Consider the following 24,060-nt stretch of genomic DNA (forward strand, 5'->3'; position numbering starts at 1 on the left):
CCCGAGGGGCGGAGCCCGGTGCCGCGCCCGTTCGCCATCGTGCGGCACAATGCGGTCATGCCGCACTCCCGCCCCGCCGGCGCCGGGGTGCCACGCCGGGCTGGCAGCCGCTCCCGCGGAGCCCGCGGGCGGAGGGGCCGCGGGGATGGAGGGCGATCGGCTGGAGAGCCCGGTGAGCGCAGCGGGGGAGGCGGGGGACGCGCCGCGCCGCCGGGTCGGGGTTTGCCGTTCCGCTCCGCCGCTGCGCCTTGCGCTGCGGGGGACACGGGTGGGTCGGGGGTGTCCGCTCTCGCCGCGCCCGGTACACGCCGGCAGCCTCGTCGCTGCCGGGCTGTGGGAGCGGCACCGGCGGCAGCGCTGCGGTGCTGGCGGAGCGGGCAGGGCTCCCACGGGACTCGGCGCGTAGACGGAGCTCGGTGCCGCTGGGGAGACGCGCCCGGAGGCGCATGAGCGGGGCGGGTGTGATCCCGTGGCGGGCTGAGCGCTGCGAACCGCGGAGGGGACGCGCGGGCGCTGGGCGGCCGGTGTCTGCGCCACTCGCTGCTGCGCTGGGGTTTCGCTTGCGGAAGGCTGGCCCGGCCCGTAGTCCGGCCTCGGAGCGCCGTGCCAGATGGCTGTGGAGTCATTAAATTGCTCAAGGGCTGCGTGGATCCACGGGCTGCTCTTTGTGCAGCGAACAAACAAATAAATAAATAATGTTCCTGACGCGAACTATTAGGCTAAATGAAGTCAAGGCAGTTTCAGCCCCTAAATGTGAATTACACGGCCGGAAAGCCTGTTGTTTAACCAGCCTGGCATTTAATGTCTTTTTTAATTTTTTTTAATTATTTTTTTTAACCTCCCTTCTTGAAAAGCAAGAGAGCAAGGTGAGTTAAATGTATGGAAGTTAAACGTGTGGATTCCTATCGTTGACGAGTATGGTTGCTTTCATTTCACTAGGTCCTTAAGTGGAATTAAGACTACTCCCCACCTCTCCTCCCCTGCAATGCAGACATGACCTAAAGATGAACTGAGTTTGCCTAGTAGCAGTGTTCAGTTCAACTGAAATGAATATTGTTAGTGCTTTCATAAATGTTAATTGAGATTTGTTTGCAGTGTTAAGGAGTGCCTCAAACCAGCTAGCACTGTGTGCAATAGAGTATTCTACAGAGGTGGTGTTTGGTGACATACAGCTGTGCAGTAAGTCTTGCTGGCTCATGTTTTCTGTGCTTACGCTTGTTTTTCCTTCTTTCTTTCATGAAGGTTGCCATTAAGGGTATCGAAAGAGAGCTCATCTGTCCAGCATGCAAGGAGTTATTTACTCATCCACTTATCCTTCCTTGCCAGCACAATGTCTGTCACAAATGTGTGAAAGAAATACTTTTTGCATTTGAGGACTCATTTGCTGATGGAGGCTCTGAATCCTCTAATCAGAGTAGCCCTCGAATTAAAATCTCTTCTTCTAGCATGGACAGAATTGACAGGATTAGTAGATCAGGTATGTATCAGAATTTTTATGTATTTTCCTAATTTTTATGTATTAGACTGACTTGAACTGAATGATATCTGCATTGGTAAAATGTCTTCCTGGTACTCCTGGTGTAGTTAAAGAGATGACTTAGAGACAGTGGAAGTCTTGTTCATTCTGTGGCAGGAACAATGGGAATATGCATAAGGACAATGCACTTTATTTCATATATAATGGATTTGTCTTTGTGGCATCCTGTAAATCTTTGTAATAATTGTGTTTGTTTATTCCTGTATGTCAGGTATACTGAGATGCAATAGCATCACCTTCAATAGCATTGAGATGTAGATTTTGGCAATTTTATTGCCTGTCAGTAGTGCGGTTAAGGTGGTTCTCTCAGGTTTTGGCCAGCTGAAATTCAGTAGTTCCGCTTCCTTCTGAGCCTCTGCAGTCTTTGCAAATGATAGTTTTGTCCCACCCATTTCATTATGCTTTACAATAAATCATTTTTCATAGATGATGAGTATTGTATGGTTGCAAAATTGGAGGACAGATGACTGTAGAAACACCGCACTGTTTCTTTCAGTGTGGTCAGCTCGCAGCTTTAAGGTACATGTAGCTGTAAGACTCCTCATGCTCACACTAGAGAGATTCTTGCAGCTGTCCGTGTGATCCACAGGTACATTAATTTGCTTTTACACAGATATATCAAAAGTAATTTGCGCATCTTGAAAGAAACCTCATCTTGGCTTTTAGACTTCCTTCTGACATATCCACTTTAAAACCACAGTCCACAGTGCTCTGGAAGAGTCACCCACAAGACAAACCCTAAAGCTGTATCTTGCATTTCATGTGTTACTAACACTGATCTTCCCCTTCCCAGTTCCCAGTTTTCAGTATTCGAGTGTTTTATTTCACCTCCTTCTTTTAAGCATCTCCTGAGTTGTTCAGTACTGGTCCTCTTTCAAATCAGTTTAATAAGCGAGTGTGGCATTTGCTGTACGTTGGCTGGTGGAGGCTTTCGTGGTTTGAGGGAATCTGCAAACCACATGCCTAGTTATCTTCTTTATAGTCCTCTTTTCTGGACATGGGGTGCATACCCCCACAGTCACTGTTTACATACTTACTCTTCAGCTGCCTTCAAAGCCCCCTCTAGCTATGGCGTTATGTGAAGTTGAATGAAGAGAGCCCACTGGTAATTGCCTTCTCCCAAATCCAAGCCTATGCCACTTTTGCCTCAGTAAGCACAGTAATGTTCTGGCGTGGCATTGTATAGATGGCCTGAAGTGGTCACTGGTTTCCACTGCTGCTGTCTGCTTCATGTTTTTACAACGTGGACATCGGAGCCCCAGGTTGGGTGCCTGGGGAGTGGTGGACGCAGCGTGGGCGAGCTGACCTCCCTGTGATAACTGGGGCTTGGGAAGTGTGGGAGTATGGGCACAGTCTGCCCTATGCACGGAGGAGGCAAAGCTCCCTTGGGAACCTGACATTTAATTACTATTAGGTTTGCAGAGTTCAGTTTGCAGTGCCGCCATAGTTGTTGGCAGCCCTTCTGGCACGGTTTAGTGTTGCTGCTTCATTACGTCCTTAACGACAGGGCAAGACGGACCCATTCTTCATACTGCTGCCCCCCAAAGATATATATGTGTACAAAAGTTGTTGCAGGGGCTGTGATCTTTAAACCCACAGTCATCTGCTACCATCCCAGCAAACTGGTGGGAAGTTATGTGTGTTATCTCCTCCCCTGAGCTGCTAGTAGAGGGAGATGAATGCCTTCCTAAAAACTTCATACCTGTTTGATCAGTAGCAAGGTAGTGTTGAGACTTGCAAACAATGGACTTCCCTGTGTTGCCTCCAAAGAGCTTGGGCACAGCACATCACAGGAAAATTTTTATCTCAAACAGTTCAAATTTGCAAAATGAAAAGCATATGGAAATGGGAAGTTTAAAGGATACGTTTGGACATTCAGGTTATACTGTCTTTGCTTCTCACGTTACAGGCACTATAGCTTCATTGCTCTGTGGGGTGTGAGATTTGCTTTCAGATGTTTGGTACTGGTAATGTTCAACCAACTTGCAACTTATATTTGTAAGTTCTCATCTTGCATCTGAAGTACTCATACTGTGTACTGCCTTGCTTAATTCATTTTGTGATCCTTAGGGGACTTTGTAATAAAACAGCTCTATAAGAAAGAAAATGTACCAGAAAACATCCCAACTGGGGCATCACATACATGACAAGAAACCACTAGAATTTCTGGTAGGCATGTGCAGGGCGTATCACTGTCAGGGCATTACTGTTGTGCTTGAAAATGTGTATCACACATTCTTCCTGCTCTGGGTGGGGTGGTGGGTTGTTTTGGTGGTGATGATGGGTATTTTGTTTGGTTTTGGGTGGGTGGGTGGGTTGGCTGGTTGGGGTGTTTTGTTTATTTTTTCCCTACTTCAGGAGTCCCTGCTATCTCCATGAGGAGTATCATCTATTTAAAATGATTTTGGCATTTAAATTCTTGAGATGCCAGAAGGAACTGGTCCACATTCTGTATTTGTGGTGCACATACAGCTTGCATTTACAATTTATCTTAATGGAAAAAGGCTGGAACTGGTAGAACACTTTATTTTTCAGTTGAAATGGGGTGCATGTGCTTCTTAAAATCTAGCGTGTTTGTTTAAAATAACCCCACTGTCTATATTGTATGTAAAACAATTTTTTATTTAAAAATACATGTTGCATATAGAATGACAATAAAGGATATTTCTTATTTTAATCCATTTTCTGTAATGTTGGTGTAATTAAAATGTTCACATAATTAGAGTAAAGCATGTAATGTAGTTATGTGGTTATGCGGATACTTGTGTAGCAATGCTGGATGATGCTAAAACTGAATGTTTGAAATATCTCTCCCTGCATCCCCCCCATATCGCTTCTTTATCCCTTTTTCTGTTCTGCTTAAATACTACAGTTGTTTCATATGCTAGAGAAAAAGACATTCTTGCCTTTCAGCTCTGGAGTAAATTAACAGCCACAGGAGAGAAAACAGCTGATGCTTTTTACTTGGACCATTGTAAACCAATGGTATATCTCTTATTTTGAATTCTAAACAGCTTTTTGTTCATTGTTTGCAGCCTCACAGAGGAGGTCTTTTGGGTGCAGAGGTAGAAATGCTTCATTTCTTGTACTGGCTAGATATAGTCTAGCATTTAGATCTCGAGTTAAATATTGTTGGTTAGCATATAGCTTTTTGTCAGTGGTCAAGTCCACAAAATTACTTTTTCAGTGAGCAAAGGTACAGCAAAGGTCTTCTATAAGGAAAGCTTTTCATTCTGTTTAACACAGACTTAAAGGTCAACTGGACCAGAATTCAGTTAAGGGTCGGGTTTTTTTTTTTCCTTGCGTGTATGCATGGCCAAACATGTTGATGGATGCAAAAACTCACGTTCTCTTTTTGCTTTAAAACAAAAAACCAAGTCACCTTCTTGCCCCACGCTTTTTAAAGAGTTTACATGCTCAAGTTTCAATTACTGGTAGTGAAGTGTAATTATTAGACTGATCTTTGTAACATTTAAAGGTAAAACAAATTCTTCATTGTATAACAGCTGAGCCCACTCAATTTGATAAACAGATTGAAATTTACATCATGTTAATCTGATTAGGTAGTTCTGGATCTGGCAATCTAGCACAGCACATGAATATATGAGGAAAACAAAATATTTTAAATGCCAAATGCCAAACTTGTAATGTTCGGCATGCTTAGGGGCACAGTCCAGTTGAAGGATAGCCAGTGTTTCTTAAGTGTGTTTGATTTCCAAAACTGAGCTAGTCTGAGCATCTCAGCCACTGTGTGGGCTTGTTAACCTAAGTGTTTCTTTTCTTGATGTGATACTCTCTCAAAAATGGGAAAAAAAACTCCAGAGCTCCATGTTGCCATGATATTGGCAGGCACATGAGCTATCCAGACAAATATTGTGTCCTTCAAGAAGGCATGAACTGAGCTACATACAAATCTGAATTTCACACTCAGTGGAGGACAAAGCAGCTAATCAGAAGGGGAAGTTGCTTCAGTTGAAGACTGAAAGTGTCATAAAACAAAGATAGTGTAGGACACCGTCAGAGCCATTCGAAAGCTGTCCTTAGCTGCTCTTTTTGCAGAAAACACCCTTGATTCTGAGAATATTAAAGTATCTGAAAGCATTAACTGAATTTCAGGGGGTGGCAATATACATGTATTTGTTTTTAAAAACTTTTATGAGAATCCAGTTGACTTTTAAAATCTTTATTTTTTTTAAACTCTCACACATTTAACTTCCATGTCTTCCATAACCATAGAATTCTGGTGATAACTGTTTACTTGGAAAACACAATTTAAGATGTCTTATCCCTTTTCAAACCATCAGCTGCAGGTTTGGCTTTTCAACATTTTAAGTGGTGGTACCTCTGCTTAGGAAGAGGACATTTAAACATTGTCTTTAAAAGACATACTTAAGATTGCTCTTCGACTTGAGTCTTTGCAGTCTGTATCCTAATATTTGTGAGTCCAGAGTCTGAGCATGAGCACATGTTGTGCTAATTTTTTAGTTACCAATTGAGCTATTCATTGCAAGTGAAGCATTATTTTTACAAATCACAGTGGAAAATCTCTTGTGACAATTCCTAATATTTCACAAAATGCATACTTGTTTGTTGTAAACTGAATTGGCAAAGCGTGAAAGAGAATATGAGGAGGACCTAAGTTTCTCTGAGCTCCACACCTGACTAAAAGATCCATGGATTTTGCTGCTCTGTTTTTATGTTTGGTTGTTGTTGTTGGGTTTTTTTCAGTTTTAGCAAACTGAACACAAGACAGATAGGTAGTTCTCCAAGTAATTTATCACTTTGTCAGTGCTTTCTTTTTAAAATACAAGCATAGAAATCCTACAAGCAGAAAGCAGAGTAATTCTTACTGCATGTTAATATTTTAACACTCGCTAGGCAAAAAGCGAGTGTTTCCATACTTTTAAGTATTGAAGTGGAAAAGCATGCCAAGAGGCTTAGCAAGTAAACTTCCAGGGTTTAAAATGGGAAAAAACCCACAACCCTAGGCTGTTAGAATGCTGTCATTGAAAAGGGACGAGACATCTGAAGTTGGGCAGAACTCCTTCATACCGATTGCTTTCTGTAAGCAGTGTCACCAGTCTTCACAGAGCATGGCTCGTGGTGATGGTCTCATTTCGGTCCACCATGGGCAGAATGAAAGGCCTCCATTGGGATGCAGCTGAATTCACCTTTGAGTTAAACAAACACTCCTTCCACATTTGAGCCACTTGGGCCAGACTACCAAAGCATGCTACTGGATACAAATTTCAGATTGTTTTTAAACTTGACCACTGCACTGCATTTGGTTTTGTGTTGTGGGGTGTGGTTTTTTTTTTCTTGTTATCTTCCTTTTTCATTGCTTGCTCTCTGCTATAGTGTACTGCTTGCAGGCAGTTCCTGTACGTATGACACTGCACCATTATTTTCTTAGTTTTAGGAAATGTAAGTACACCAGATGCCTTGCTGTAGCTGTTGACTGCATGGTACTGCATGCAAAATCATCTTTTTGTTTAGGCCATTGCAGAAGCACGTGTAGGACTTCTCTCTGTGTTCCTGTGTGCAGTGCTAGCTTGGAGCATACTTTGGAGATAGGGTTTGTGTTTCACTGGTGTTGCCATGCATTGCATGTGTGTGTTGCTCTGTATGCCAAGTTACAGGTCTTGCAGGATGTGCAGTTTGGGTAATTAATTCGCTTCAAATAAGTACTAAAAAGAAATTTCAAATAAGAAAAAAAAAGTCTAGTTGTTCTGTTCAGGACCTACAGAAAGGCTTGAGACCGCCAGCTTGTACATACGTACTCCCGCTTTGGTTGTGGTTTCTTAGCTGGTGGTCATGCATAACTACCATGGGACACATTTCAAAGATTTTTAAAAGGAAATTTCCTTACTAGGAAATTTTTAAAGAGACCAGAAAGGGAAGAGAGGTTTTGGATTGTTGGATGAAGCAGCCACAGGAGAGCAGCACAAGGCAAGTGTCTTTTGGATAGCATCAAAAGACACTTCAAAACAAAAGAAAGCACCAACACCTCCAGAGATAGCAACTCCACCGCTTGCCTGGGCAGCCTATTTCAGTGCCTTACAACCCTTTCTGTGAAGAATTTTTTTCCTAATATCCAATCTAAACCTCCCCTCGTGCAACTTGAGGCCATTTCCTCTCATCCTACCACTCGTTACTTGGGAATAGAGACCAACACCGTCCATGCTACAACCTCCTTTCAGGTAGTTGTAGACAGCGATCAGGTCTCCCCTCAGCCTCCTTTTCTCCAGGCTGAACAGCCCCATTTCCCTCAGCTGCTCCTCATCAGACTTGTGCTCCAGACCCCTCACCAGCTGCGTTGCCCTTCTCTGAATTCTCTCTAGTTTGCTTCATCACTTTATTTTTTGAGAGGAGGCGAAATTCGTCTGTAGCTGTTTGGTAGGACTGCAGCTTCTCTGCTGCCATGTTTTGAAATGAAGAGAGATAGACATACCGTGTGTAACCATGCAGATCTCTGGTTCCCCAGTTCAGGATAGCAGAATCTCTCAGATGTAACCATCTCAGCATCCCCTTTGGTGTGCAGGGCCTGCTTAGCAGCCCTGTTTTATCAAGGCCATTCAGCAAGGGCCAAGTCGGCCTCTGCATATCTTCACTAAATGTCTTGACTGAGATTTCATACTGGTAATATCTAGTTCTCTTGTTTTCCTCTTTATTTTTTTATAGTCCCCTCTTGGGACAAGCCAGATAATTTTAACTCAGACAAAGTAAACTTCAGGGAGCTCAAAGTTCACTATATTTGTCTGGGAATAAGCATCTTTCACTTCAACGTATTACGAAGCTATGGGTAGCCAGTTAGCCCAAAACCAACTGCTTTCCACGAGGTTTTGTGCTTAATGTTTTGAAAGGCTGCAGCTTGAGTGCATCCAAAACTAGACTAAGAAGATAGGATTGGAACAGTTCGATTCATTTTAACATAGAACTAAGTTTTAGAGTAGTAGTTTGTAATGTCCACTGGATTCAGACATTACACTGCTGTGTCATGGCAAATGTGTTCTCTTTGGCTTGGCAGACTGCATATGAATTGGTATTGTACTGGTTTGGGTGATATGCTATGGTAGTTTGGAATTGGTTCATAAATTCCTGTGCTTCTGCCTTTACAATTTAAACCTCTTCTGTTTATGCTCCTCCTAAATCAGAACTTGGTGTCTACGCAGGCAGAAAACGCAATTCACTGACCCTTCGATCAAGTTTGTTTCCTTGTCCGGGTTGCCAGCGGGATATTGATCTTGGAGAACGTGGCATTAATGGCTTGTTTCGCAACTTTACCTTGGAAACCATTGTGGAAAGATACAGACAGGCAGCCAGGGCAGCCATTGCCATTATGTGTGATTTCTGCAAACCTCCACCTCAAGAGTCCACAAAGAGCTGCATGGACTGCAGTGCCAGCTATTGCAACGAATGTTTCAAAGTACACCATCCTTGGGGAACTGTGAAAGCCCAGCATGAATATGTAGGGCCAACCACCAACTTCAGACCCAAAGTAAGTAAGAATTTGGGTTTCAGCATTTGCATATAGCTTCAGGTGCATCTGTGCGATAGTATTTGCTTTTTAGGACCATTGCTGCTTTACTGACAACTGCTATTATTGAGTGAACCATAAGATTTTGTTCTTTTTGATGCTGAAGTGGTTGTCATTGAAGAGGATATTGAGAACATGTTTGAAGGAGGCCCTACAACAAATAAGGATTTTTGTACTTTGGGGAATGGCTTGTGTTATTTGTGACTTGAGTTGTCGTTGTCGTCTTTTTTTTTTTTTTCTTTTTGGTGAGACTTAGTGGTCTTGAACATCTAGAATGACAGTGCTTTTCTCTAAAATTCAGGTCAAGGAGGATGACACTTTGTGGTAAACTTAAAGTGCAACATAACTGCTTGCCCCCCTCACCAGCTCCCTTAAGGCAGCTTCCCTTTGGATGTTTTGTACCTGAACTTGATTCATCTCAAAGCATCTTCTTTCTCTCCTCCTTCTTTGCATCTAGCAATAGCAAAAGGTAGAGTTCAGGTCTGTAGTGTTCTTACACCCTGTTGGTTTGTTTTTTTTTTTTTTAGCTATAGCAGAACAGTAAAATGTAATGGCAAGTTTTCTATACACACTGTTGCTGCTGCATTCAGACAAAACAGAGTGATTGCAAAGTGCCGTTACCTTTATTTCTTCTGCCAAGTGTGGTGCAGAACATGGCACTGCCATATTGAATTTAAGTTTTGTGATGGGAAGAACTGTCACAGCTGCCATCCCTCTAAAAAAGGACCACAACAGGTGGTCTAATGAACCAGCACTTGCTACGTGCCTGTGGCCAGTGACCTTGCTGGAGGTCCCACAGGTATTGGAAATGCTGATGTTCAAGGTGTCCTGATTAATTTTGATTAAATTAGGTGGATTTGATTAAGTTTAAATGTATAAGAAGCCTTTGACTGGTGGTGTACCTTCTTTCAGAGGCTGGAAAAATTTGGGACTCAAAAGTTAGCAAGCTGGCAGATAGTGGACATCCAGAAGTCCACTTAGTGCTGTCTTCCTTGAGTCTAACACATTCATTCCAGCTAAGAGCAAGCATGTGCTTGATGTGCATTAAAATGCACTAGCTATCTTTGTGAAATGTCCCTTTACTGGATAAACAAGTAAGGTAAAAGTTTGCATGTTGTCTTACAGCTATTAATCTAAAATGCTGTACAGCTCCTTGAAAACCTTGCTTCTATGGTATCTAAACCTTCACTGCTGCAACATTACTAATTAAAAGTACCATCCTTGTGTACTCTTAAAATACCATATGTTGTTATACTACATGGAGACTGAATTTGGGTTTAAAAGTCAGTAGTTGAATTCTGTTGAAGCAGAGTGAAAGGGGTAGAAGTGCTTTAGATCATCCTGACCTTGATGGATCAAGTGTGTGCCTATGTGTGGGATTTAGCTTTTTAAAATCATACACGCAGATGTACTGTTTAAAAAAAAAAAAAAAGGGGGAAAAATGTAGGTAAATCAGCTATATATAGATCTACTTTGTAGACAAGCTTCCCAACCACAGTAAGCCGATCTTTTACTCTGCTCTTACAGAGACTTCTTTGACGTCTGTTTGAGCTTAATATAAAGAAAGTGCATTTTTTCATTGCACTGCATTGTTAAGACCTGAACTGAATGCATGGAGTATTTGCTGGTCTCCTCAACAGTGTTCACAGTCATCACTTTAATTTACAACTGGACTGGAGAGCATTTTGTAACCTGCGTGGTGGGGATGGGAGAAGCACATACTGGTTCTTGAATTTTGAAAGAACTAGACAAGGTAGTCTGCTGACCTCTTCTGTTTCTAGCTTGTAGGCTGTAATTCTTGCTTATATGAGGGGATGAATAAAAATACGTGGTTTCTGTTAGGTGTGACTGTCCACTGCTGTGGAAAAATTACTTTCACAAACTAACAGCATAATCGCAGTTTTTGGAGATGTCTGCCTGTCCAGTTGTTTTTCTTCTTAAATCCAGCAATGACAACAGGATAGTTCATTGCATATACTTCTTACTGACAGTCCTGTGTACCAAGGTGCTAGCGAGACTAATGTCTTTGGCATTTTCACCATAGCTTAAGATAGCATTTGGGGCTTGAGAGCTGGTTTCAGAGATGGTCTTCAATTTTAGCTTAGTGTGTCCATATTTAGGCTACCCACAATTTTCTGGTTTTGTGCCCTTTCCTGTCCTTGTGTGTGTTAAAAGTTATTTTAGAAGCTCAACCATTGGAATTGCTGTCTTGTTCTTCTCCTTGACATGAAACTGAAAAGTTGTCTTAAGAGCTTTTCGTGATTAAGATGGAGTAGATGGACCCAAATGTTGTCTTCCAGTGCTCTGGAATGAGGCAAAGGTTGGGGTTTTTCTAACACCCCTTCACCCTACCTTTTAGATGGTTTTAGCTGTTGCATGAGCTTGGAATTGGGCAGCACTTTTTTTTCCTCTTTGAGCAGTTATTTCAATATGTTCTATTTTTGAAAGATGTTTTTTAGCAAACCGCTTTTTTTTTTTTTTTTTTTTTTTTTGGTCAATGCTGTTTAAGCTGATGCTGGAATTAGCACTCAGCATAAACAGCTTGTAATTGGAGTCAGAGAAATTGGAACACTGGAGCCTTTTGTCTTTAAACTGACTGTGACTGGTGACAGCGGCTCCGTTTCGTTTGTTGCTCCAAGAGTGATGGCTATATGGCCGATCCGAGTCTAGCTTAGACTTGAGACATTACAGTATTATGTCAACTCCTGCTTTAAGGAACAGTTTGTAGCCATTTCAAGAGAGAGCTGAGACGCTGGCATGGACATGGTTAAATTTTACAGGATGGGTGTGTTATGTATTGCATTTACAGCTCTGAGCACTAGTGTTAGGGAGCTTGAGGCAAGCAAACAATTTCAGCGATTAGCAGAACGGTTTATTGCAGCCTGGTATGGAATCTGCGTGATGTGTACACTGACATTGCTACAGCTTTACTCCCTGTAAACCTCGTGAAACTGTGTGTGTTCATCTGCTGGCTTTCACTGGCGTGGCCAAATATAAAATGTGGAAGATAAACTGAATCTAAGAAAATCCACAGGTGGAATCAGATGCTGCTGTGGGATGATTGAGTGTTTTGATGGTTTGTTGAGCAGCTCAGTTTTTGGAAGTACACCTGCATTCTCTCTGCTCTCTTTTTTTTTTTTTCCCCTCAGATTTTGATGTGTCCAGAACATGAAATGGAGAAGGTAAACATGTACTGTGAAATCTGCAGAAGGCCTGTTTGTCATCTTTGTAAACTGGGTGGAAGTCATGCAAACCATAGAGTAACAACCATGAGCACTGCCTACAAAACCCTTAAGGTAAAAGTAAATATTGTTGGACTTGGCCTTAAGAAGGGGAGGAGTACTGAGCTTCTGGTGTAAGGGCAAACTTACTCTGGCCTGAAGCCAGGACTTGTGTTCAGAGGACACTGAGTTAGTCATGAGGCACGCTGTTGTGCAACATCTGTTAATGTATATATTAGCGAGACACAGTGCATGTCTGAGAAACTAAACTATATTTTCTGTAAGGCTTGAAACATAACCCTTTAAAAATCCTTCCATCTTACTTTAGCCAGTTGTACAGCAGTACTGTCTAATGCCGAAGGTTTAAGCATTTAATACTTTACAGTCTAGCTCTTACTCCTGCATGTTCAAATAAGTGTCCTTGTGGTTTGATTTAGCGGATACTTTAGAAGCACTCCTGGAAAATTTGCATCTGAAATATCTGTTGGGACCTTGTGTGTTTCTGAAATTGCATAGCTGTTAATTTGTTAATTTCCTAAGGACAGTACAACAGGGAAGACTTGCAAGCATTGCTTTGTTATTAGAGAATGATTGCTGCTATCTCCTTTTCTTCCCTTTCTTCCTTTTCTGCTCACGAGAGAGAGAGAGACCAGAGCAGCCTTCCTTGTGCTCTTTGGCCTCCTTGCGTGTTTGCAAAGGCTTTTCCTGTACAGCTCTTAATTCTTGCAACTGAGGAAGTGCAGAGACACTCATAAGTTTGTTCTTTGAACCACTCATTTTTGTAGCAAATCCTACTATGAATGAGTTAATAACTAACAAGGCTTTTCTCTAAGTTTTAGTAATGTCCTGAAACCTCATGTTCCTAGCTTAAGAGAGAGTGGCTCCTGAGGCTGGGGAAGAATGAGCCACCTGAGTCTGTTCCCTCTTGTCTTTAGAGGCTGTGCCCCTGGTCCTGCTCACAGCAGTGGCCCGATGTCCCTGCACAGTCATCACAGGTCACCGAGCAATTCTCCATGGGGCTGCTGTTCATAACTGGTGGCAGGCTGTCATCCTAGTGACTTGATAAACTGAGTGCTAGCTGGATGACCTGCCTGTGCTGGTTGTCAGTTTTACCAGCTGTTTGTACCAGCTTGCCATTTTATTTTAACAGGAGAAGCTTTCAAAAGATATCGAGTACCTCATCAGTAAGGAGAGCCAGGTGAAAGCTCACATCACGCAGCTGGATCTGCTGCAGAAAGAAACAGAGGTAAGAGTGGCTCATAGTGGTCTGGGGATGGCCCTTGCAGGGACACAGCAGAGACTCTATTTTCAGTCGAGTGTTTCAAATCCTTTGGGTTTTTTCAGTTAGCCAGTAAAACAATTTCTGAACAGTTGGTTTTAGTCTTGAGTCACACATGGTAAGACTTAATCCTGACAGTGTGGGAAATTTGGACAAAATACAGAGGGAAGTTAATTTTTGGGTGCTGCCATAAATTTAGTTGAAATAAAGCTTATTTGATACCTTAACCAAAGAGAGATGTGATAGGTTTACAGCTCTTGTGTATTAGTGGCGTTGCACAATTGATGCTGTTTCTTTACCTTGAGGATGTTGCAGTAAGGTCAGAATTAAGGGCAAAGTTGCCAAGCTGAAGAGTCAGAGCTGGGAGCTCACATACCAGCTGAAAAATGCGATAGCAGAAAGTGCGGGAGCTCCTGGCCCTGCCTGTATATTGATACGGATTGTCTCTCTTGTTTTGTAGTTCCATTTATCCAGGGCACTAGTCAGAGGTGGCACTACAGTTCTGAGGGCGTATGTGAGAAACTGGACTGGACCAACAGTTCAGGGTGATTGGGGAAGGTGAAAGAGCACTCGGCTCTTGGGCATGACCTGCTTTTACAAGGCTTTTCCATGAGCTGTGGAGTTATGCATAAATTCCATGCATAACTCAAGGCATAATCAGAGGAATACTTTCCTGCTCTTCTTTCTGTGTTAAGATAGTAAATGCTTGCTAGCTTGGGTGCAGTGCTGATCACATTTTCAGTGTTGGAGAACATAACGAAGTTCGTTAGCCTCGTCTGTCAAATGGATTACTAGATTGCTATGATATCATGAACAGCCCTAAGTATGTTTCTGTACACAGCCACAGTCCTGTGGAAACTGTCTAAAATGGCTTTTGTTCCCTCCTAGCGCAACAGTGAAAGAGCTAAAGAAGAAGCACTTCAGAGTTTTGAGAAATTATATCATGTTCTAGAAGAGAAGAAATCTGCAGCTCTTAGGGCAATTGAAGCTTCTAAGAGCTTAAGGCTGGAAAAATTGCAAATGCAAGCAGAAGAATATCGAGGGCTCCTGGAAAATAATGGTCTTGTAGGATATGCTCAAGAAGTGCTTAAAGAAACCGATCCATCCTGTTTTGTTCAAACTGCAAAACAACTTCATGTCAGGTATCTTAATTATCTTCTGTTTGAGGTATAGATACTGTTCCATCTTGTCTGGTCAGTCATATTCTTTTGTTACCTGCTAGCAAAGCACTGAATGCAGTACCTTGTATTTCAGAGGCTCAGAGATGGTCCCGGTACAATTTAGTAGAAATTACTACATTACAGTGTGCATTAAGAAACAGCACGCAGCGGGGGGCTCTGTCCTACAACAACATGTTGTCCTTGTTCCTTTCTGTAGGACTGCAGTGGAAGGCCCATTCAGCTCACTGTCACATTCCTGTGCTCAGAGATTGTATCGGGCATTTGCAAGTTGATCTAAAAGGTGTCTTCTGACTTTAAAGTCTTTGATCTTAGTAGTTGTTCTCCATTAGTGCTTCACACCTGTTTTGTTCTTTGAACATAATGTTCCAAATTGTTAAATGCTCTGCCAACTGAATGATTACCTGTTCGTTATCTTTACAAAAGGCCTATAAATTTTGCATTTGAATTCTGCCTAGAGAAGCAGAAGTTTCTGGGAGACATCAGTAAGTACATGAAGGCAGGACTTTTTTTTAAGGCAAAACCTGTCATTTTTACTTCAAATAATGCACACATGTGAATTCCTTTTCATCTCTTCTGCCATTCCTCTGCTTCTGCACTTTCAGAATCCAGAAAGCTACTGAATCTCTGAAGAGCTTCAGCCCAGCAGCTGGAACTACTTTTGAAGACTTTGTGGTAGACATAGCCAAACAAGAAGAGATCCTTTGTGACTTGTCATTCCATTCCAATGGTAAATTCAGAGGGCACCAGGTCTTTCTTGAGTTACAGCTTTAAAGGCTTCTCTGGAAAGAGACAAAACTTACGCAGGGCTGCAGTTGCAGAACTCAGTCTTGTGACTTACAGTGTCCTTCTTGCCTCCGTGATCCAAAAGACATTACCTGGCAGGAAAAATAAATGATACAACTTTCAAAGTAAAAACAGAAAGTAAGGGATTTATTGAAGTGCATGAACAGAACCATCCTCATCTGCACTCTTTAAATGAGTGAAGCAGATTCTGCCTCCCTCCCCCCTGGCCCCCAAGCTATAACCACTCAGCAAAGGGCTTGTATGGCTAAATATGAAACAATGTCTATATAAATGTGAGCTTTTTTTCTCTTGAATCTCTGGCATTCCAGGTCTAGAAGTAGCAGAAATCAATGAAGCACAGAGCAGAATGTACAACAAAGCCCTGATCAGTGGGGAATGCCCTGGGAAGACAGACTCATCTGATATCTATGTTCTTGAGTGCCATAAGCTGAGCAGAGAAGAGGAGAACATGACGCAACAGGAGATCAAAGTTTGCAGCAAGAGCAAAGTAGTATCTGATCTTGATGAAGACAGTGATCAAAGGTATAAAGGGTCCGTCTGTAGCCCTTGGAGACGAGAAGTTATTATGCATACACCTCCAGCTCCAGGTATTGGTTTTTCTTATGTCCACAGGGTGCTGAGTCTGTGTCTGTCAGTGTGAAGAGCTGTAGGTGGTTTCCAGTAGCTCCCAGACTTGTACTGTACTGTTACCAGTTGCGTAAATGTTTAGAAGCACTGCTAACAAGCAGGTGAAGTAGGTAGCATACTTAGGCTGTGTGAGCTTGCATGACTCCTGATAGCCTTTAAAAGTGAGAAATTCTAATGCCAGTGTGACTTAAAATGCAGTTTATAAGCACAGAAGGTTAAATACTTAACTAAGAGGATTTTTTTGGTTTTCAGTTTTCAGTTTTCTTTTTGATGACAAATGTGGGTACAACCAGGAACGTCTCCTGCTGAACCCAGGAAGAACCTCTGTGGAAAGCAGGGCTGGATTGCCTCTGCTACTGGGATCTGAGCGCGTGCAGGTTGGATGCTACACAACCCTGGATTACATCATCGGTGACACCGGCATTGCCAAAGGGAAGCACTTCTGGGCTTTTCATGTGGAAGCCTATTCATACCTGGTGAAAGTGGGAGTTGTTTCTATCAACAAGATACAGAAATTGTTCCATAATACCCATGATGTGAGCAGCCCAAGGTAAATTGTAGACTTTTGCTTAATACATGTTTTATATAAGGAGGTCACTTTTTAAAAGATAAATTACGAGTCTCATCTCAAGTAGTACACAATGTGAACCTAACCAGTGGAAAGTTACTTGAAGAATATGGTGTAAGCAGGTTGTCCTGTTCATCCCTACGGTTAGTAGGAAGATGTTCTAATTATCCAGAGTCCTGTTTTCTCTCTTTTTGGCAAAGAAAGCAGGTTCCTATAGATGTCGAGATATTTCAGTTAAAGCAAGCGGGTTAAAAATAAAAAAGCGTCAGTTGCAAGATTGAAGCAATGCTTAATTGTCAATAGTAAGACTCTGCCTTAATTCCCTTAGCATACTAGGTTTGGCAGCCGTTCAGAGGTACAACGTTCACTGTGCATATCTCTGTATCTTTGGTGTAGCTTGCATCATGGTGGATTCCAAGTCACTGGCTTATCCCAGGCCATACACATGCATGCAGTACTGGAGTGCTACTGAGGACAAACCAAGTACAGTGACCAACCAGCAAAAAGATACAGCTCTCAGTTACTGTTGCAGTAAGCCTGAGTGTGTCTAGGAGTTGCAGGCTGGGAGGATGTCTCCTGGGACCTCTTAACCTTTCCAGGAATCCAACAAATGTATTGGCTTACTCCTGTATAACATGCTGCAAGTGTAAAAATGCCAGTGTCTTGAGCTGCTTAAAGTCAGGTGGAGCCTTTTTGCAAAATGAGAAATTAAATCCTGATTTCTTTTTCCTTATTCACACAAATATCTGGAAAACTTCAGCGGACACACAACCAACCTCCCCCTGAGACACCTCCAAAATGCAAACTAAGCTAGGGATTGTCTACACAGAAGGATGTGCTTCTCCAGCCTGTCTGCATCTGGGGATGGAAGTAGGGAAGTAGGGGAGAAGCATGTAGACTGAACAAATCTGGCTATGAACTTTCCCCAGTAACCAGCTGGGAAACACAGGTTCAGGGAACCCTCCAGGAAGAGCACTTTTTTTTTTTTTAACAACTACAAACCAAACAAGAAATTTCAAACCAAAAATGTAAACCACTACTTTTTGTGTTTCGAATTTTAAAGGCAATGTAATACAGCAGTGTTGTGGAAAACTCATAGGACAAGAGTAACGTTAAATGTATTTACTGATGTAATTTAACATTATATAAATAAAGTTAAACATATCTTGCTCGTGATGATTAGTCATAGTCACTAAATTACTTCTCAAGTTAACTAATTTACCTGTAGGTTCATTAATGATTTCCCAGCATGAGTACATTTAGATACATCTGCTCATTAGTAAAGCCTTCTGTGGCCTCGTCCTCATTAGGGTTTAGCTGTTATTAATTTTTTGAAGTGACCCAAGTGAACGCTCTCCACCTACTAAATGCATCTTCCCCTCTTACCTTAGGCATATTTTTACCCTGCAAAGTTTTGCATGTGATCATGTGTTGTTACCTGTCTTACAAAAACATTTTCTCCAGTTCACAACACTGATCCTGCTTCAGAATTTGACAAAAGCCAATGGTTGTTTTTCTGTTCTAGACATGAGCAAGACAGTGGTCATGACAGTGGAAGTGAGGATGCCTTCTTTGATTCATCGCAGCCTTTGACACTGGTCACTTTAGGCATGAAGAAGTTCTTTATCCCCACAACATCAGCTGACACCAAGGATCCAGCAAGCAGAATCCTTCCTTTACCGTCGTACTTGGGCATCTGCCTTGACTGTGATGAAGGCAAGGTGGGGTTTTACGACGCAGGCCACATGAAATGCCTTTATGAGTGTGAGGTGGACTGCTCTGGCATAATGTACCCAGCATTCGCCTTAATGGGTGGCGGGGCAGTTCATCTTGAGGAAGCTGTCACAGCAAAGTACGGGGAGTACCATGATGACATCTAGTGCAGTAATCTCCTCACGTTGCTGTCCTGAGATGGAAAATAAGAGCAGAAGAATTCAACCTTATTTTTCAGTCCTGATTAATTACATTCTACCTACATGTGGCTCACAAGCCTCTGGGCTGTGCTTTCTTTTTTTAAAAATAACTGTCCAGATACTTCCCACACCAGTGGGAAATATTCTTCTGGGAACTCTCCTGCCTTTCTTGTGATCTGAGTGATTGTGTTCTCCACAGACTTTCTTCGCAGGGCCAAGCAGGGAGGAAGCTTGACTAGCAACCAAATCACTCTTCGGGGTAGAAATCTGCCTTTTGTGTAACTTAAGTCCTTACATAGTTTTGCATTTAATGAAGTCAAACCCGACTGTGTGATTGCCGTTCTCCTTTTAAAAAATCTGCCTGAATGCCTCTGAGGGGTCAAGTGCTTTCCAATGAACCCCTGAGCACCAGGGGTTGGGCCTTTCAGCACAGAATAACATTTGCAAAAATATAATATAAAGCAGGGAGAAATCAGAACTGCAGCTGAACGTTTAGGTTGTGTTTGGAAAGAGGAGGGTAAACTAGAATCTGATTGCATGTCATATACCTTTAATGTGACTGGAAGCTAAAACTCTCCTTCTGATACCTAGTATCATATAGTTGGTGGCATAATGGTAAGTTTCTTTACTCTTTCAGGCTTTTACTGTATGCTGTATAAAGAAAGTGCAGTTCTACCTTAAACATCAGAACTTGGAATCCTAAATCAAAAGTATTTGCATGTGTGAGTAGTATTACCTGGTATTTAGGCAAAGGCAAATGAGTTATTGACATGAGTAATAATATGTGAATTTTAAAAAAATCAGGTATTGCTTTAAATACTTGTTTCTGTAAGTTAATTTTTTGAACTAGTAGCTTTTTTTTTTTAGTAAGAATGTTAAAAATGCACTGATTAATTTTTGAGACCCAATTTCTGCCTTAAAGGATGTCTTCCCTCAAACTTCCTCTCATGTTAAAAACTGTAGCATATAGTAGTTTTTCACAGAATCACAGAGATACAGAATGGTGTGGGTTGGTCCCATGGTTGGGGCATCACAGAATGTTAGGGATTGGAAGGGACCTCAAAAGATCACCTAGTCCAATCCCCCTGCCGGAGCAGGAACACCCAGATGAGGTTACACAGGAAGGCGTCCAGGCGGGTTTTGAATGTCTCCAGAGAAGGAGACTCCACAACCTCCCTGGGCAGCCAGTTCCAGTGCTCTGTCACCCTCACTGTGAAGAAGTTTCTTCTCATATTTTCATACTCCCTGATGGTCCTCAGGCTCTTGACCTCCTCTCTAAGTTTCACCACCATGCTGAGCAGATCTTGCACCTGCTCACACCTCACGCAGGTGGAATGCTGCCTCCCTCCCCCGGCAGCAGCAGCCTCTGGCACTCCCGGCAGCCAGAGACCTGAACAGCCACAGTTTGGGGCAGGCCCTCCGTCCGGGTCACCACGGTCTTTCTGTGACAAGCTCTCTGTCTGGAGGAGACCATGGTTAGCAGCTGTCTGGGACACTGGCAGTAGGTGGGATGGTCTAACAAGCAAGGAGTGACAACCTCTGCACCTTGCTGCACGAGCTACCACACGTGCTGCTGCAGGTGGGTGATGCTCAGTTGCTTTGCACGCTGGTCGCACCTCCCAGCACCTGGTGGGCAGTGACATGTCACTGCCCTCCCTGAGGCTTTTTCAAGGCAAGGGGCCATCCACAGCTTCTCTGAGCAGCTTGTTCCAGTGCCTCACCGTCCTTGTGGTGAAGAATTTCTTCCTTGTATCTAATCTAAATCTACCTTCTCTCAGTTTCAGCCTTTCTTCACAGGAGAGATGTTCCAGCACTCTGACCATTTTCATGGCCTTTCTCTGGAACCCGCTCTGTGCTGGGGGCCCCAGAGCTGGACACAATACTCTGGGTGAGTTATCAGGAGAGCAGAATGAGAGAATCATCTTCCTTGCCCTGCTGGCCACCCAGCAGCGCAGGATACATTTGATGTTACGAGCTATAAGCCCACATTCTCAAGCTCATGTCCAGTCTTTCATCCACCGTGGTCCCCAAGCCTTTCTCCACAGAACTGCTTTCCATCCCCCAGCCTGTGTTGATACTGGGGATTGCCAAGGCCCAGGTGCAGAACCTTACCCTTGGCCTTGTGGAACCTCATGAGGTTCACATGGACCCACTCCTCAAACCTGTCAGTGTCCCTCTGGATGGCATCCCATCCCTCTATCAAATGAACTGCACGTCTTGGTGTCATCTGCAAACTTGCTGAGGTCCCACTCTCTATGTTGTTAATGAAGATATTAAATAATATTGGTGCCAGTACAGACCCTTGAGGGATATCAATTGTTACTGGTTTCCATTTGGACATTGATCTATTGACTATAACTCTTTGGACATGGCTATCCAGCCAATTCCTTGTCCGTTGAACAGTCCATCCATCAAACTGGTATCTTTCAAGTTTAGAGCTAAGAATGATGTGGAGGATCGTATCAAAGGCCTTACAAAAGTCCAGGTATGTGACATCTGTAGCTCTTCCCTTGTCCAGTGATGCAGTCACTCCATCACAGAAGGACGCTAGATAAGTAAGGCAGGATTTGCCCTTGGTGAACCCATGTTGGCTGTCTGTAATGACCTCCCTGTCGTCCATATGTTTCAAGTTATCTTCCAGAAGGATCTGTTATGTGATCTTAATGGGCACAGAGGTGGACTGCATCTGTTTATAGAAATCTGTGTTAAAAAACATGTGGGTACTTGCAGTGTTAACTTGTAGAAAAATAAGGATCTAAAGTGCAGGATGTTTCTAATACATACTTGGTGCTTTCTAATTTGGGGATATGCTTTCTAATTTGGGGATAGTGTTGCATTTTGATGAATGTGTGTGAAGTATGCTTACTAAGTACATGTATACAATTGTAGATCTGTGAAATGGGACCTGAAAATCACAATACACTTAAATGAATGTAGGTAATAATGTAAAAACTTTGTGTGCTTTTCTGTCTGAGCTGTTGTACTGATCTGAGCTGGAGTTCATCCCTCTCAGTGTTCTCTCTCTTAAGGCTCTGTCCAGTGGCCACTGTCAGAAGAAACTGGCAGAAATGGTAATTGACAGGGATGTTGTCAGTGCCAAGGTGAGCGTCACAGCCCTTTTGGGGCTAGGAAGGCCCAACTAGAACAACTTCCTGTCTGGGTCTTGCCTGCAAATGTTTCTACCTTAGGCTGTGTGGAAGTATCTTCCACAGCTTCATTGTGTGCTTGAGTGAGAAACACTTTTGATGTCCCAGGCAGCAGGTGTGAAGCAGTGGGTATCTTCTGGAACTTCCTCCTGCAGGAGAAATGGCAAATTGTCACTTGCTAGTTATCCTTTAGCTAATTTCTTTTTGTAATAGATGGTTATCGTAGCCTTTCTTTCCTTTTATGCCCTTCCTTTCATGTTGCCTCTTGCTGGATGGAAGCCGTGCTGTACTGGTGAGCATTCTGCTGCCCGTCTTTCTCCTCTTGCCTTCTGAGGCTGACTGAAGGAGCTCTCGAAACATACACTGCTGCTGTGACAGATGACAGAATTCTGGGTTTTGCTTCTTTCCGTAGTCCTAAAACCCTATTTTACGTTTTTGTTGATATCAAATATTAAGCTGACATTTGCACAGTTTCTTCTACGGTGTTTTCCACACAATCCTGATGGCTAGTTGTAAACAAGATGTGCACATACAGGATTTCCCAACCTTGTGTGTTATTTTGCATTTGTTAATGTTGAGTTTAATCTGCTTGTTTAGCTAGTCACTTAATCCTGAGGGCCCCCTGCAACTTTTCAGTCACTTCCAGATTTGAAATGTCCCTGAGTAGCTTCATAGGTAACACAGATGTGATCATTTTTTTCTGTTTGCTTACTCTTCTAGGTCTTGGAGCAACTTAAGTTGTAACGAGACACAGCAAATCTCTTTCTGCTGTTAAAATTTATTGTTCTTTCCACGCAGTCATTTATTAAACCATGATTAGCTAGTAAGTACTGAAAACTTTTACATGTTAGTACACTTTGTTGAGTAGATGGCTCATGTTCTTGTGTGTGTGAGCTCAATAGTCAAACAGACCCAGGAGACTGGATTCTTTATCAGTGCCTGTGACTCTTCCCATTTTAAAATCATAGAATCATAGAATAGTTTGGGTTGGAAGGGACCTTCAAAGGTCATCTAGTCCAACCCCCCCTGCAATGAGCAGGGCCATCTTCAACCAGATCAGGTTGCTCAGAGCCCTGTCCAGCCTGGCCTTGGATATCTCCAGGGATGGGGCTTCTACCACCTCTCTGGGCAACCTGTTCCAGTATTCTACCACTCTCATTGTAAAAAATTTCTTCCTCGGGTCTAGCCTGAATCTCCCCTCCTTTAGTTTAAAACCATTGTAACATGCCCTGCTGAAAAGTCTGTCCCCATCTTTCTTATAGGCTCCTTTGAAATACTGAAAGGCTGCCATAAGGTCTCCCTGGAGCCTTCTCTTCTCCAGGCTGAACAACCCCAACTCTCTTTAGCCTGTTCTCACAGGAGGAGTGTTCCAGCCCTCTGATCATCTTGGTTGCCTCCTCTGGATCCCCTCAAACAGGTCCATGTCTTTCCTGTACTGAGGGCTCCTGAGCTGAGCACAGCACTCCAGGTGGGGTCTCAGAAGAGCAGAGGGGTAGAATCAACTCCCTTGACATGCTGGCCACGCTCCTTTTGATGCAGCCTATGATAGGATCTGGACCAATATCACCAGGCTTTGGCCTTTCCTTATTTTATGGAAATACTAAATAAATGAACACTCCTAGATACAAAGACAGCCCCTCAGACTCATTTATTATTAAAAAAAAAAACAACCTCGTTTGAGAATATAGAAGAAATTTAAAATGTAGGGGGGTTTTCTGCTATAGCTTTATCCTGCATTCATTTAAGATGTACTCTGCTATGCAATTACTTATTCTACTGTACAGAGACTGACACTACTTTAAACAGTTATCTGCCTTTTGATATGTTTGTATTTATCTCATTCTGAGTTTAAAAAATGATTTGACTTCTGGTGTTACTTGAATACTTAGGATGCATTCATTACAGTACTCTATGGTGCTTACTCCAGCTTATAAAGTAAAAAAAAAAAAACCCAACACGTTAGAGGCACTGACAACACACTGTCATTTTTTTCCCACTACAGTGGAAGTGTCACCTTTCAGAAACAGAGTTCAGCAGTGCTTGCCTGTCCAGGTACTTATTTTTCCAAAATAATTTTCTTCCTACAAAACAGCACTTTACAATGTAGACTAAGCTAAGAATGGTGTGGTATTGTGTGGATCTTTGTGCAATATAGCTGTTTGTTGACTACTGTGTGATTTGCAAAGCTCCATGCAGGTGTGAATCGTGTAGACACGTTTTAGATATCTAAAGCTTTAACAAAAAGGC

The 24,060-nt window shown here is 42.7% G+C and overlaps 1 protein-coding gene across 2 annotated transcripts; it reads left to right on the top strand.

The window, feature by feature from the left end:
• TRIM36 (tripartite motif containing 36) lies at positions 1-24,060 on the top strand. Of its 2 annotated transcripts, XM_065657637.1 has the most exons (11): positions 1-172; positions 1,243-1,477; positions 6,896-6,961; positions 8,710-9,035; positions 12,224-12,370; positions 13,446-13,541; positions 14,463-14,716; positions 15,358-15,482; positions 15,868-16,146; positions 16,439-16,736; positions 18,280-24,060. In XM_065657637.1, exons 1-11 carry the CDS (start codon positions 50-52, stop codon positions 18,632-18,634), a joined length of 2,304 nt encoding a protein of 767 aa, XP_065513709.1. In that variant the 5' UTR covers positions 1-49; the 3' UTR covers positions 18,635-24,060. The 2 variants fall into 2 exon arrangements, with proteins under 2 accessions (XP_065513709.1, XP_065513710.1); XM_065657638.1 differs by lacking the exon at positions 6,896-6,961.

Source organism: Caloenas nicobarica, chromosome Z (genome assembly GCF_036013445.1).
Source record: "Caloenas nicobarica isolate bCalNic1 chromosome Z, bCalNic1.hap1, whole genome shotgun sequence".
Lineage (NCBI taxonomy): Eukaryota > Metazoa > Chordata > Aves > Columbiformes > Columbidae > Caloenas > Caloenas nicobarica.

Excerpts from the sequence above, each read along its gene's own strand:
- TRIM36 (XM_065657637.1), top strand. The coding sequence starts at position 50 with ATGCGGTCATGCCGCACTCCCGCCCCGCCGGCGCCGGGGTGCCACGCC. Across the intron at positions 173-1,242 it reads GCGATCGGCTGGAGAGCCCG|GTTGCCATTAAGGGTATCGA; the intron begins GTGAGCGCAGCG and ends TCTTTCATGAAG. Across the intron at positions 14,717-15,357 it reads GCAAAACAACTTCATGTCAG|AATCCAGAAAGCTACTGAAT; the intron begins GTATCTTAATTA and ends CTGCACTTTCAG.